The 15,600-nt window shown below is 50.6% G+C and overlaps 1 protein-coding gene across 1 annotated transcript in view; it reads right to left on the minus strand.

Annotated features, from left to right (window-relative positions):
* BAZ1B (bromodomain adjacent to zinc finger domain 1B) overlaps window positions 1-13,104 on the minus strand; it is a 53,435-nt gene extending 40,331 nt beyond the window's left edge. The window contains exons 1-4 of the mRNA XM_065647308.1: window positions 12,850-13,104; window positions 6,154-6,270; window positions 3,917-4,061; window positions 2,641-2,839 (exon numbers count right to left, since the gene is read on the minus strand). Of these exons, the coding sequence (XP_065503380.1) occupies window positions 2,641-2,839; window positions 3,917-4,061; window positions 6,154-6,270; window positions 12,850-12,962 (574 nt within the window). The 5' untranslated portion in view covers window positions 12,963-13,104. The remainder of the gene's footprint in view (window positions 1-2,640; window positions 2,840-3,916; window positions 4,062-6,153; window positions 6,271-12,849) is intronic.
* Between the last annotated feature and the right edge of the window lie 2,496 nt (window positions 13,105-15,600).

Consider the following 15,600-nt stretch of genomic DNA (forward strand, 5'->3'; position numbering starts at 1 on the left):
AGATCTTAGTTCTAAACCACCGAATGATGTTTTTCTGCCCAACGGCACCATGGAAGTCACACACAAGACACCTCAAGCTCTATAACAGATCTGCCTCAAGGCCTTTGAAGTGGCCAAACACTGTGTGTGGCAAGTTCATATTTAAGAAATAACAAGGTGCTGCTTAGTTCTGGCTCCGACTTTGAAGGACTCGGTTACAGCTCCTCAGCAACAGGCCTGTAAACGACCTCTCCCTCTGTGATTTGATTTCTGGATTCTAGAAATAGGGATGACTACATTGAATTCCACCAAACGGCACCTGGATACTCAGTGGGGACAGGGGGAGAAATCACTATCCATTCCTTCCTGAAGTTATTTTACAAAAAGCATACTTCATTTGCTGTTGCATTGTGCTGTAATACAACTCACGCTCACTGCACTAAGGAACATCATAAAGCACCCACATCCTCTCACCTCCTGCTGTTCACCACTTATTTTGGATTTTCCAAAGTTTAGTTCCAAGTGCAGCTCAAGCTGCAGAACCTGCACCATCCATGTTCAGGAAAATCTTCCCTTTCCTCTCACTTCTGTGGCTATTCCAGAATTTGCTCCCTAAGCAACTTAAAACACAAACCCACTCCAGACTGCACACACGATGCAATAAAGCTGGCATAAAGCCGTATTTTTAGCTTCTGAAGCACAGCAGGCTCCTCACCAGAGAGACTGAAGCGCTTTCTCTGCTCCTTTTTTCACAAACGCGATCAGCAAGTTGGTCACGAGCATCAGCGCAGGTGCTCAGGTGAACTCTGCCCCCGTGTGCACAGAGCCCACTATTGCTTCTGAACACTCACTTGTGTAGTGACCTCAACCCCTATGACCAATGCTCAAGTATGCAGATTATTAGAAGGAAAAAGTCAAATGAAGCATGGTCAGGTACCTCCAGAGACCGTGCGGAGGCTCCTGCAGGTGCAGCTTAGGGCCTGAACCCACTCAATCAAACCAAGTCTTTATGGCTTCTGTAGGATGCTGCGTAAACGTTAACAAATGCTATGTAGCGTTTTTAATGAACTCTGAAATATAGATACAGGAATGAGTTCACTATGAACCTATGTTCTGCTATAGCCCAGAATATAAAACCATCAGCAACAAAATATCCTTTTAATAAACACATAAAAAGAGAAGAGTTAAAAGATTAAGTGCTCACTGCTTTTATTATGACTCTGGGAGCATCTCTGATTTGAAAATGTTCGTGTTCATCTTTCACCAAGCGGGCACGACAGTCCCAGTTCATCGAGCCGATTAAATCCAGCTCGGTCAGACTGGAACAGCCGCAGGAGCCCCCGTTCCTGCAGCACTGGTGCCCGCCATGCCGCGCTGGCCACGGCAGCAGCACAGCTGGCGCAGCACCGCACAGCTGGCAGTGGTACAGTGGACTTTACTGAACACTCAGACTCCAAAATGCTGCTGTACATTTGGTCAATGAGTATTTTTAAAGTAAAAGGTACTTGCCCTGCCTTTTATGAGGTAGTTTGAGAACCACCACTTAATTAAATTTAAAAAGCATGCATGAGTCCCTCTCCAAGCACTACTGCTGTTTCAGAGGATGAGTATAAGGCCAGATCGTTTCTGCAGCACCTTTTTTTCCGTCTTGGTTTTACAAAGCACTTCGATGAAGCTGGAACAGCTCATCACTTTTCCCAGCACCAATCAGGAACACTGACCATTATTAAGTTTGGGACTAGAGCTTGGGAGAACTTGTTTTCTACTCCCGCCTCCGCTGTTAGTTTGCTGAGCTGTTTGCAGAGTTTCCTTTTCTCCACACATCTTCCCCATAGGTTTTAGTGGCTATTTATAAGCTGAAACCGTTTATTATATTGATGTGCCTTTAAAATTAAACGGTCCAGATTACAGCTATACTGTGGGGCTGTTTTTTGTTTGTTTTAAAACACTTTTTGAAATCTCTTTTAAAGAATCTCATAATTCCATTTCTAAGAAGTTACACAGGACACAAAACTATTTTTTTCCCCTCTTTCATCAGTACCTTCTCAGAGTCAAGAAAAGCCCTGGACATCCACTGGTTAGTTCTGCAGCAAGGAGGAACAGATATGAAAGAGGGGAACACAGTTTCAAAGCGTGCTTTATTTTGAACCCTTAGGAAAAAAAATAATATGCATTTTTCTGCATTAATTTTGTCTCAACCTTTGAAAACTGGAAAGGAGATAAACCAGAATAAAAAATCATTTATTTCTTATGTCAAGTGGGGACACGAAAGAAAACTAGAGCTTGTCTGTGACGGCAGAAGAGTCTCTGGAACTAGAGATGTTTATTCTGAGCATGGACATCACAGCAGAATGTTACAATTCTGCATGAACCGTTGCTGTTCGTCCCCTGCCTTTTTTTTTTCCCCCCCATACACTTGTTATACTCTCAAAGCTTACACATTTCAGGCATAGCTTTTACTATTACACCCCAGTACGACAGCACATTTTCTGCTTTCAAACAGGCAAGGGCAGCTGAAAGCCATCAGCACTGACATGCTGCCAACAATGACAATTTCAGGATTTTCAGGACGTGACGCTGTTCAGACATCCCGTCCAACGCTCACAGCCCAGGCCCAAGACCTGAATTCAAATACTGACTTCCAGGTGTCTTAGTACTTACTCAGACTTTCTCTCCTGTTGTCATCCTCCTTCAGGGTCCCTTCCTTCTGGTTGTCCTGGGTTCCCTGGCCCGAGTTCTCCTTGTCGCTGGACGGGGAATCACAGGCGCCCTCCGATTTCTTTTCCGACATCTCTTCATCAACTTTCTCCAGGGGATGTATCTTCACAACTTTCACAGGCAGCATTTTCTCCTTACCAACCTGCACGGAAATATGGATGAAAACTGAACCTCAGCCAGACACGTGAATTAATGAGCTTTAACACTGTGAGGAAGGAAAAAAGCAACCTAGATGACCTACAAACCATAATTTGGCAGAATGCTTCATTCACATCCCCCTTGAGAGAAGTTCATGATCCCCCTCATGAAACAATTACAGGATTTCTTACTATTCCTCCTACCTGGAAGTTCTGTACAAATCGCTAAGAGAGAACTGCCAAGTTTTCCAGCGTTTAACCTGCTGCTTCCTCAACCCAAGGACAGAGTGTGTGTGTGCGAGGTGCCTTCTCAGCAGCCCCAGCTGAGAGAACGTATCCTAAACAGAGTGCTAACAGAGAATATTTGATAACCTTCCTCTATTTTTAAAAAGTTTGAGTTTTCCCCATCATTCCCAGTTTTGGATGAAATTTTCTAACCATTTGAGCATCATCAGCGATTTGTATATAAGCAGCTGGCTTCAAGCTGCATTAGTTTAAGACCCCTGTTCCTTCTGGGAACATGTTAGACAAAAAGACTACGGCAGACTATAATTTTTAACTTCTTTTAATTAAGATACGTATTTTTATATATATTTAAATATATACACAGACCACCAAATATTTAAGCCAGGGCTGTCAAACTCATTTTCACCAGTGGCCACATCAGCCTCGGGGTTGCCTTCAAAGGGCTGAAGGTAATTTGAGGCCTGTATCAATGCAACTACTCCTACATTTACACAGTCCTAAAATTACATTCGGCCCTTTGAAGGCAACCCCAAGGCTGATGAAAATGAGTCTGACACCCCCGATTTAAGCAGTATAACACATACATCTCTATTTCCCCCCCCAGCCAGATCAGTCATTTCTCTCTTGCCGTCACTACGGGTCACCCACGAGCTTCTGCTTCCAGAACCGTTTCACGTTCAAACGCAGGTGCTGCCACTGGGATTCAACAGAAAAGAAAGTCTCACCAACTTTCTGACAATGCAAGTGGGTAACATATCCTTCCCATCCCCTGCCTTCAGATATCCAAAATTAGCTACGGGCAAACATGTGGGATAAAATGGAAACCAGATCCTCACCTCAAAGTCACACTCTTCTCCCACTGCAAACTTGGTCATGATCTCCAGCCAAGCTGCATCCACCAGCTTCTCCAAAGACACAGTGTTGTGGTGCACGATTTCCAGCACCAGCTTCTCATACCAGATGGGGAACTCCTCCTTCAAGCTGAGCAAGCACATAAGAAATTTGCATTATTCAGGGAATGAAAGCCAAAATGCAAAGCGGCTCCCATTTTGCAATTCCGGACGTTAACAGCAGGACAATGTTTGGGGCAGATGCCACATTAACATGCAAACACCCCGGGGTTTCTGTCGCCCTCCCCCTGCACCCAGCCAAGGTCACTGGCGTGACAGCAAAACTGTCCTTGTCCTGCCCAGAAGGAAAATCCTGAGGGTTCCAGCGGTGCTGGGGAGCCCGTTCCTGCTGGTTATTGCTCCCTCCCTATTAGATGTTAAATATATTTCAAGACCACGTCATTATTCTGGGGCTTGTTAGTTTAAATTTTTGTTTCCAACAATAACACAATGCTGATAGACATTTAGCATTCCTTCCGAACAGACTGCTGCCACGGTGAAGATAGAGACAGGCTTCACAACCAAATTAACTTCCCAGAGAGAAATATTTTGTGTGTTTCACCATGTCATGATCTTCAAACGTTTTCATTCCAAGAGAAAGGACTGTTACAAATCTGCCTGATTGATTTTTTTCTTTCTAAAAGATCAGGTCAGTTACCTGACAGCAGCACAATGAAATGTATTGCATAAAGCTTTCTGGCCAAAAAGTAAAGTCCATTTCAAGTTACTGCAGGGAGGAACAAAATATTCCATTTTTCCAAACCCTTTTTAGCTGCCCAGACTCAGGGATCCATTGCTGACAATCCTCAGTTATGTTTGCTGTTCTATAACTGCCATGAACAAATTGATCCCTTTAATGAACTTTTTTTTATTTGGACTAGTGTCAGGTAATAAAGCAGCCAGGAAACCACCTGGGAAGCTTTTAATCCTGTTTCAAAGAGACAAGACCAAAATCTCATTTCACAGAGTCTTTTGGTTCCCCACATTTAGAGCCACTATAGCTAAATTTCTTGAGAAATCTTCCATTTATATTTCATTTACATTTCTTAATGTCTTCGGAAGTGGCCAACCGATCAAACAGCGTTAAGCAAAAGTAAGTGACACTAGAGCAGTGACTTGTGAGTCAGGACTTACAGTCCAGCTCACGACGGGCTCTGCACCCGCCTCCCAAACCAGGGCAGCGGGAGGAACGGCCGCAGCCACAACTCCAGCCCTCACAGACATCAGGACCATGAGCAAACAGGTTTCTTATTTGTTGCCTTTAAGGATGTGATGAACCTCAACCGACGGTGGGTTTCTCCTTAGGCTATTAACTTAGTGATATTGCCAGTTAATCAGAAATGCGGATTCTTCATGGCAGAGGCAGCAGCAAATTTCACCTCTCAGGTAGAGCTGCTGACAATCTCTCCAGTTTAAATCAGGGGAAAAAAAAAAAAAAAAGTCACAGAAGTCCAGCTCGTCAGTTCACAGAATAGAGAAACATGTCATTTGTTTGGCATAATTCCTATAATTTTGTAATCACAAAACTGGTTGAGCCAAGGACTTGCACCTTTACGGGAAATCCCGTCTCTGCAGTGGCCCCAATGGTCTCAGCCGGGACACGGGGCCGAGGGATCAGGGACACCAGCACCCGTGGGCTGGCAGAGTAATTAATGACTTGCTAGTTTCCCTTTGGTCTTTATTGTTTCAAGTCAAGTGGATCCCCAAAACCTCACCCCAAAATAATCCTTCTTATTTAGCACAACTGATTCCAATGCAGATCTGGAAAAAATAATTACAGCTGTGGACCTGGCTGATGTGAAACACTTCAATGGTCTCTTTTTACTGTATTTTCACTTTAGCTCCTTCGAGATTTTTTCTTTTTTTTCCCTCTGAAAAACTCCCATTGCTCAAGGTGCTTTAAAATATGCCAAGCACCACATGCTGAACTATTTTAGGCCAAGTAATGCTGAGATACAGCACCAAATAAGTGCACTACTCAACTGCAGTAGTGATGGCATCGAATTTGGACTTAATTTGCTTTCATCACCAGAATCCCCAGATCTACTTACACCCAGTAAAAAAAAACCAAAAACAAACCCTAATTATCTCACCTCATCAACCAGCAATCACTTACCCCAAATCCACTCCTCTGCCCCAAAGCCTGAGGACAGACACACACCAGTTCCTTCCCTGGTACTTACAGCTCAGCCACCTCCTGCTCCTCCTCCCAGGCCTCCTTGTGGGTCAGTTGGCTGCTCCCGGTGCTTTTGCACGTCCAGATGCGCTCGCTGTATCTCTCCAAACGCGCTTCATACTCTCTGGAGAAGCGGCAGCTCAGGAAAACCGGATTTTTGCAGTGGAGAGCATCATCACAGTAGCGCAAGACAATCAAATTCAGTTAAAACCATACTATCGGAACGCACGAAGGCTGACGATGGCGACAGCACAGCGTGACCCTGCGTCTACTATGGCAATGCCGCATTGAATGCCATCAGTTTTCAGGCCAGGATGCACCGGAGCTTTCTGCAGCTGGAAAGCCCGTCCTGTTCCGTGCTGGGACAGGTGCCACAGCCCCACCAGTTCAGCTGAACGTTTGGTGGCATTGCTAAGCCACTTTTCAGCTTTTCCAGCCCGATTCATTGGAAAAATCACACAAAATATCACAAGCACACGCAGGAGCTGTTGCAGGGACTGCTGTGAAATGCCCAACAATAACTGCTGGGGAACTGCTACGATGAGTGCCATAGGATGGTATTAAAAACTCTAGACAGAAATTACCAGTCTACCCAGTACCCCAAATCTTTTGAGGAAAAAACTCAGCAGCTATGAAATGGGAATCGCTCCAAAGGCTGCGTTCCTGCGGGTGCCCATCAGAGCAGCCTCTGCGTGAGCACATCACGACCCTCCTCACCAACCGCGTCCTCAAGGCGCAGCTCTCCTGCCCTCAGGGTTACGAGGTGCCCAGGCGAGCCTCCGCAGAGCAGCGGGGAGCACTGTCCATTATAGCGTTAGCTCCTGTTGGCAGCACCCCTGACTGTGCTGCACACACCTAAGCCGTAATTAACTGTCGCCGAAAACAGACAGAAGCCGCTTCACACTTTCTACGGATAGAACACGTACAGGCACAATTATCAGAGAAGCTGGCACAGTGTACATCCACATCAATCGACGCCGCGGCAGCCTGCTCAAGTTGCCATATGCTTACCGGTGGTAATTTAAGTGGAGAAAACTCAACAGAGGCAAGAAAAGCACCTTTCCCTGCTCCTCAAGTGTGCGGAAAGCATAAAGCACGTCCCTGCGGCAGCCCCGCGGTAATGACGAGTCTTGGTGGGAACAAGCAGATCACCCCACGTTCTCGCAAAGGCCGAGTCACCAGCCACAGCACATCACCCGCTGCAGCCCGCAGATGCTTTGTGCTTCAAGGAAATTTTAGTGCAACTGACCTAATTTTTTTAAATTATTGCTTATTTTTTAAGATTCCTATTAGGAAGCCAAGACACAACACCAACAAGGCCAGTTTTCTTGGACATTTCTTCACAGCCCCATGGGAAAGCAGCTGCACCGTGGGTGTTGACACACAGGTACGTTCCAGCCCCCACGACAGGAGCCGCGCGAGGACAGACGCAGGAACAGGCTCCAGATCCCTCTGCCTGGAAAAGCTCTTGAAACCACGGAGAAATCCCACAGTTCCCTGGCTTGGGGAGGGGATGGACTGCGATCTGACAAGTCCTCACCCCACCCAGCTTGGAGCCTCCTGGTCCATTCTGACCCTCCCTGAGGCCTCAAAGATGCTCAAGTTTCCATGGAAACCAGCAGCGCTCCAGGGCAGGAGGGGCAACCACAGCCTGCGAGGAGCTCAGCTGCACCATCGGCCACACCAGAACTGCTGTCGTAGCAACATTTTGTAGCAATACTAAGCTGGGAAATAAAATTAAAAAAAAAAAAAAACCACACACAAAGAAAACAGGAGTCTTCAAACAAGAAGCCAGGAGTCTTCCTTGTATTTACAGCAATCAACCACTTTAAGAACGACTAAATTGCAACCGTAATACTATTACTTCCTCTGCCTTTCCCGCAGAAGGAAGATTTAAAAACAAATTCAGCCCTTGCAGCAGACGGGAACCTGAAGAGCCAGGGCAGCGCAGCCTCTGCCCCGTCCCGCTGCCTGTGCCCTCCCCTCGTCCCCGTCTGTGCACGTCACCCCCATGTCCCTCCTGGACTCACAGCTGTGACACGAGTGCTACAGAAAAGGCACCTTTTTAGGGTTCAGCACATCACCTGAATAAAACTTCAACAGCATAACTATAAATAAGTCTTTGAGATACAGCTAGGAAATAAAATTACAGTCTTCCCTCCTACATTGAGCAACTTTCTTCTCTCTAGACTTGTGAGGAGATTCCTTTCCTTCCAGCAAGGGGAGCAAATAAATGCTGATTTCCAGTTGAAAAATAATTGAAAGACATGTTTTTTCCAAACACTGTTTCCCATACTAACGGGAAGGTCCACAAGCATTCTCCCTGTGACTCTTCCCCTCCTTGTACACACCTATGAGAACAAGCTCAACCTCACCCTATCAGGACCCATATTTTTCAGCTCAACACCGAATTTGAAAGCAGCAGCCACAGCAATTTCCCTGTCCAGCTCAGTTCTGCCTCTCCAATGCAATTTAACTCTCCTGTAGCGGGTCAGCTCACCGCACACTGCCCCTGCGGATGCTCCGTCCCCAGCGCCCTCGTCCTGTGCTCTGCAGGAAGATTCAAACCAGGTCCTGCTCTGAAATCCTGGGTGAGCACAAAGCCAAAACACAGGAAAATGTTTTTGCAAAGCTTCCTATAGCTCAAACTTTCCACTACACATACGCTGTTTGTTCTTCCCACTCAGACTGGAAACAAACCCAACACATTTCAGGCTGTTGAGCGGGTCTGATCCAGGAACACGAGTGCGGGCGCAGTGCCGTGCCATAACCGACCATCCACACAGCCGAGCTGCCACTGCCACTAATTCCCAACACAATAATAAATAAAAAACCCTGGACACCAGCTACTTGTGAACATTCCCCCAAAAGCCATGAATAACACACACGCTAAAGTAAACAGATGACTACCCACTGTGTAACATCTGGTTGCATGCGCTGAAGAATGGGGAAAGGCAATAAAAGTTACTTTAAAAACAAGGGACTCTTAAAGAAAAATGTTTAAAAGTAAACAAGGTAACCACTGCACAAGAGGACTATTAGGCAGATACAAAATTTACTTCTTCCTGGGTTATTGATGCTCTCTCAGCAATTACTATCAACTCCAAAATAGCTTTGGAGTATCTTAATTGTTTTCACTTGTATTAGCTAAGAAGGCAAACTTACCGGGAACGTGGGTACTTTATAAGACACTAGTTCCTGCGTGGGTGGAAAAGCTGTCCTACGTGTATATATATATATACACACGTATATATATATCTATATATAAAATTATAGAATCGTTTTGGTTGGAAGAGACCCTCAAGATCATTGAGTTCAACCATAACCCGGCCCTCGCACTACACCATGTCCCTGAGAACCTCATCTACACGTCTTTTAAACACCTCCAGGGTGTTTAACATATACATAGAATATATATATAAATATAAAATATATAATTATTTATAGATGTAGAGCATGACACGACTGTGCTTTGGTGCTGCCATCTTTCAACCAGAGTTACACTGGCTGATCTCACAGTGAAGACGTGAACAGCCTTCACCTTGCATGCTAATTCCTCTTGTTCTCCATGCTCCTTACTGTACAAAACCAACGACAGCCAGCAAGCTTTTATCTGGGGAGGAAAACAACACAGCTTCCCAAACCATACGCTGATGGCTGAAGGAAAGCCTGGGCTGGAACAGGCCCTCCCTGCCAGCCCGGGGTGGTCACCTCTCCGAACCCAGCACCCTCGAGCTGCAGCAGCTCCCAGCACCGGAGCAGAGATAAGCCGCTCACCAGGGAACACATCCTGGCTTTTGGTAGACATCAAATGCTCAGCACATGTCCAACAGACTAGGTGCACAGGTGACATAAACCGGACAAGATTGTACCATACGTGAAACAAGGACCTGGGGGTGTCGGTCAACAGCAGCTGAATGAACCAGTGTGTGCCCAAGTGGCCAAACCTCAAATCCTGGGGGCAGTTTTGGGCCCCTCACGCCAAGAAAGCCCTTGAGGCGCTGGAGCGAGTTGAGAGAAGGGAACGGAGCTGGGGAAGGGGCTGGAGCACAAGTGTGATGGGAGCGGCTGAGGGAGCTGGGGGTTCAGCTGGAGAACAGGAGCTGAGGGGAGACCTTCTGATCTCTGACCTGCCTGAAAGGAGCTTGGAGCCAGGGGGGGTCGGGCTCTGCTCCCCAGGAACAAGCGCCAGGACCAGAGAAAACGGCCTCAAGTTGCGCCAGGGGAGGTTGAGGTTGGATCTGGGGAACAATTTCTTCCCCCAAGGGCTGTGGGGCATTGGAACAGGCTGCCCAGGGCAGTGGTGGAGTCACCATCCCTGGAGGGGTTGGACAGACAGACATGAGGTTCTCAGGGCCATGGGGCAGTGCCAGGGCTGGGTTATGGTTGGACTCGATGATCTTGAGAGGCTCTTCAAACCAAAATGATTCTGAGATTCTACATGCCTGACACCTCACACAGCTCAGAGCAGATCCCAGAGCTCCAGACTCTGAGTGCCCAGCGATCCCCCATCCCCATCGCTCCCTTCCAGTCAGGCACCGTGAGCCCAAGGCCTTGCCAGGACACAACGGGCTCTACACAGCACGGCTTCTCTTAAAAGGTTTTGGGGGATCTGGCACTTGAAGGACGCCACATAAAGCTCCAAATAAACATCAGACTCAAATAAAGACCTGAGCTCTCCTGAGCAGCCCATCCCTGTGCCCAGTGCTGGCAGACCCCTCCCAGGCCTGGCCCCTGGGCAGACAGCTCAGCTCAGCCCAACCAGCCCCATCTACAGCTACAAACCCTAACCAAGGATAACTGAAAGACTCTTAACAACTTGTTAAGTCCTTCAAATACCCCATTTGTAGCGTGCAGGGTAAGAACCTGTACATCCTTCAGGGGAAGAGCTGATCAATAGTTTTTCAAGGTGGAAAAAGAAAGTTCGGGAGACCTTATTCTGCCAGGGCTCGGCATAAACGACGCCCAGCGCTGCTGAGGGAACTCCAGTACCGCTCGGCACAGCCTCTCCACAGGCCACGCCACCCACAAAAGCCATTCCTCTGCGCTGCCTAGGACAGACACAAGTGACCAAAAAAACCAGCACCAAGTCTTCCTTAGGTAACAGCTCCCTTCAACTTACTCATTTGCAATTTTCTGTTCCACTTTTTGCCTGTTACACAGTCAACAAAGCAAGATAGAAAAACCAAACATCACTTAGTTTCTCCTTTTAGCTTCGTGACCTCTATCTGCCAAGACGAACTTTCTAGAACATGCCAGGCTGTCCGTGTCCCCCGGCGCCCCATGCAGTGCTTTCTGCAAGAGCATCTGTCTAGAACCTCAGCACTTGCTTCCTTCTGACCCTGCAGCTACCACCATCCCCCCTGATGATGAGAAACCATCCTCTTTTCCTCTAATGTTAATACTCTCCAAGTGTCTGCAGAAACATGTCCTGCAGCTACTCACAGATTCACAAGAGCCACACCTTCTTTCACAAAAGCAGTAATTAGGATTAAACTCTGTCTTTTTGTTCACTGTCAGTTCCTCATACTGAAAGTGAGAGAACAGGCCTCTGCCTCAGACGGATGACTGAGCTACTTTCAGTTTGCACACACCACAAGAGCAGGTATTTGAGTCACAGACTGAATGCTTTAACTTAAAATACTGCTAAAAAGCAAGTATATAGACACTCTCCAGTCTCATTTTATTGGGCTGAATGCATTAGCAACGTCCATCTGCACTCAGGCATTTCCTATCCAAAACATGCCTCATCCTTCCTAGAGGCTTTCACTGCGTGTTCCTCACACTGAGGTAACAAGACCCTCTCCAATGCGGGGGTCTGTACAAGTTCCGGAGTCCCTTTGTCTTCCACACCATCGAGATCTCTGAGGTATGTTCCCATATCCGTGCATTCCCGCCTCACTTCCAGTCCTCAGTTCTTGCGATTTCGATCCTTTCAACACAAACAACAAACCAGCAGTTTGCAGGTGAGGGCGCACAGGTCCCGACCCTCCAGCCGCACCCGGACCTGCACAGTCACCTGCGCAGTCACGGCCTCTGTGGCTGCACACGGGCTGTGACACGCGGGCCGTGACAGTCACCTGTCCACGTCCTGCCGCTCAGGGACCGCCACACGCTGACTCTTGCGGAACCATAAAAAAAAAAAACAAACTTGTTTTTCATGCAAAACTCACATTCGGACCGAAAACCTGGGCTGTCCACAGGCGAGCTGCTTCTGCCACCGCTTTACTCTCCTCCTTGTGGGAGTCTCCAGTTTCAATCCCACCTCCTACCCACGGGGTACACACCCCAAAATCGCACCGCACCCCCGGGCGCTGCTCCTGCGCTAATCGCATTAACCGGCCGCAGCTGCCGGGCCCGCCGAGCCCGCAGCCAGCGCCGGGCGGCCCTTCCCCGTCAGCGGCGCCTCCGAGCGGCCCGGCCCCGCTGCCCCGGCGTGTGAACCGGGCCGGAAACGTGTCCGGGCAAACCGGCCCCGGGGGCAGCGCGGGCCGGGCCCTTCCCGCCCGGAGCCCGAGGGCCCCGCTGCCGCTTTGTTCCGCCCCGGCCCCCCGCGCTGGGCCGCCCCGAGGCCGGTTCCGCGCCCAGCAGCGGCGCGGCCGCTCGGCCCGGGGGCGGCCGCCGCGGCAGGTGACAGCGGCGGTACCGAAGCCCTCCCCGCCGCCCCGTCCCCGTCCCCCCGCGCCCCCGGCCGGGCGGATACTCGCGGGTGCGGAAGGCCTCCTGCGTGTGGGGGATGACGAACCGCTCCCCCGGCTCCCCCGGCGGCAGCGGCTTGGCCAGCGGGAAGGGCTTGCGGCCCAGCAGCGGCGCCATGGCGGGAGCAGGCGGGGGCCCGGCCGGAGCCGGCGGATCCGCGTGACGACCCCGGCGGCGGCGGCGGGACCCGGGCGGGAGGATTGAAAAATGGCGGGAGATTTCCCTCCCCCTCCCGCGCGGGCGGCGGGCCGAGCCTCGCCGCGCGCACCCCAACCTGCCTCCCGCCCCGCAGGGCCCGCCCCCTTCGCTGCAGCCCTGAGAGCCTACTGGCGGGACACCGGCGCTCCCGGCTCTAGATTGGCTGCGCGGCCCACCAATCTCTCCGCGTCGCCCCGCCCACCGGCGCAGCAAGCTGGCTTGCACCGCGCGCGAGGTGAGAGGTCGCGTTATGTAAGTAGCAGAGAGCGCGACTCCATTTTGTGGCCCCGTTATCCGCCCGCCCCCTTTCCCGCGGTGGCCAATCGGGTCGCGCCCGCGCCCCCGCCCCCCCGCCCATCCGGGTACTGCGGCGGGGCCGCGCGCCGGGCTTTGTCCTTCTCGGTCGGCTCGTGCCGCCCACCACCCCTTAAAGGCGCAGGGGCGCGCGGGGCATTGTGGGACTGTGCGGGTCTGGCGGGTCGGTGGTGCCGCCGCCCCTCGGGGAGCTCCGGGCCGGCGGGCCGGGCCTGGGCCCCGCCGGAGCGTCCTCTCAGCGCTGGGCTCGCCTGGGTGGACCGGGCCCCTCCGCTCCACGGGGAGGCGAAGCGGCGGCGCCAGCCGGCCGGGCCCTGGGGCGGGCGAGGGGCCGCGGCCGGTGCCGCCGGGCCGGCCGGTTTGTGCAGCCGGGGGTGTCCGGCGGGCAGGGCCCGTCCAGGGGGCAGCGGAACAGCCGGCTCAGCTCCGGGGCGCGGCGGAGGGGCGGGGGGCGGCTCCGGTGCTCCGAGGGCCCGGCGCGGGGCGGCTCTGGGCACGTCCCGGCCCGGGGGGGCGCGGCGAACAGCGGGGGCGGGAGAGTCGGGGACTCCGGGGCTGCTGTGCGAGGAGGAAAAAGTTGAGATTTTGTGGGTTTGGTATTTTGTGTGGTACGTTTGTTTACTGGTTTATCTTTTTTTACTAAGAAACCGGAATATTGTGTCGCATCAGGAATATTTTGTCCAGTCCTGGGCCCCTCAGGTCCAGAAGGACAGGGAACTGCTGGAGAGAGTCCAGCGCAGCCACGAAGATGCTGAAGGGAGTGGAGCATCTCCCGTGTGAGGAAAGGCTGAGGAGCTGGGGCTCTGGAGCTGGAGAAGAGGAGACTGAGGGCTGACTCGTTCATGGGGATCAATATGGAAAGGGGGAGTGTCAGGAGGATGGCGTAGGTCTGCTCTGTACAGCCCTGCTGTGGCTGACTTAGGATTAAAAGAAGCAGCCTTGGCAAAATTCAGCTCCCCAAACTGTCCACAAAGTTGGGTACAGCCTTTCTAACACCTAGAGTATAAATGTTGTGTCCTTCCATTATGAATTTCCACTGAAAAAGCATCATGGCTTAAAATGTTAATGTCGGAGTTACTGCTTTATCCCAAAGGCTTCATCTAGTGCTGAAGAGAGCCTCTAACAAGGGCAGATGTCCCCTCTGCTCTGCCCTGCCTGCTGTTGGTGACAGCACTCGGGGGTGTGGCAGCATTCAGGTGTACCTGCTCCTGGGGATCACAGCAGCAGCTGAAGCTCTCACCGGGCCCTTAAGTTCAAAACCTCTGCACCTCCAGCCAACAAAGTCTCAGTCTCCCTGGCTTGGAGTTTGGCCGTGGGACTCCAGCTGAGCCCTTCTCATAAGCACATGGGAAAGATGGGGAAAATGCATGAAACGTGGTAAAGTGTGATGCTGCTTTGGAAAAGTTCCCTGACTTTCAGAGCTGTGTGTACAAATGATGGAGTAGGTAAGTGCCTAGCTAAATAGAAGATGACAATATACTGGAGGGGGAATTGGGGTGGATAAAGGATCACAAGGAATTGCTTTTAGAGAATGACTTATTTCTATTAATTTATTACGCAGTGTATGAGGTTGGGAGAGGCTGTGGGTACAGGGAAGGGTCAGGTACAGGGTGGTCGGGGGAGTTCTCTTCAGAAGAAACAAAACAGTGCAGCATACAAACCTGTATACTGAAGGAACTTAGAAAGTTCCTTGGTTGGAAGTAACAGGAGGAAAAAGTCCGGGTGCCTTTGCGGGATGATGGCACAGCCACTAATGTGCTGTGGCTGTTAAAAACCCAAAGACGAGCTAGAGCAGTTTTGGGTGCAGCGTTTCCATGAGACTGTGCGTGCAGCCCTGCTGTTCTGTCTGGAGTCCCGTTGTTGCTTCCAGGCCCACAGGTGATGAGGACAAGCTGGGATGGTTCAAAGGAGCAAACCTGACAGGAACAGCAGAGCTGGGAGTTTGCCAAGTGTCGCAGCATTTAGGTATGGTCAGAGAACAAGAAAATCCCTCCCTAGGTGAGCTTTATCTATTTGTGTTTAAATCCAGGGTTTACACTGTTGAACACCAAGCAGCTCCCCTGTATAATTCAGAGTAATTCATCACTGTCCTCCCAGGTATCCGCACGGCTCCTCTTGCTGCAGTCACCTGCTGAGTGCAGCACGCGGTGCCGCAGTCCTCGTGGCTGTCAGCTCCGCCATGTCCTGTTGTCTGTCCACTGGCGTCCTTCTTGCTGCCGTAGCCGTCACTGCAGCTGCACCT

Source organism: Caloenas nicobarica, chromosome 17 (assembly GCF_036013445.1).
Source record: "Caloenas nicobarica isolate bCalNic1 chromosome 17, bCalNic1.hap1, whole genome shotgun sequence".
Taxonomy (NCBI): Eukaryota; Metazoa; Chordata; class Aves; order Columbiformes; family Columbidae; genus Caloenas; species Caloenas nicobarica.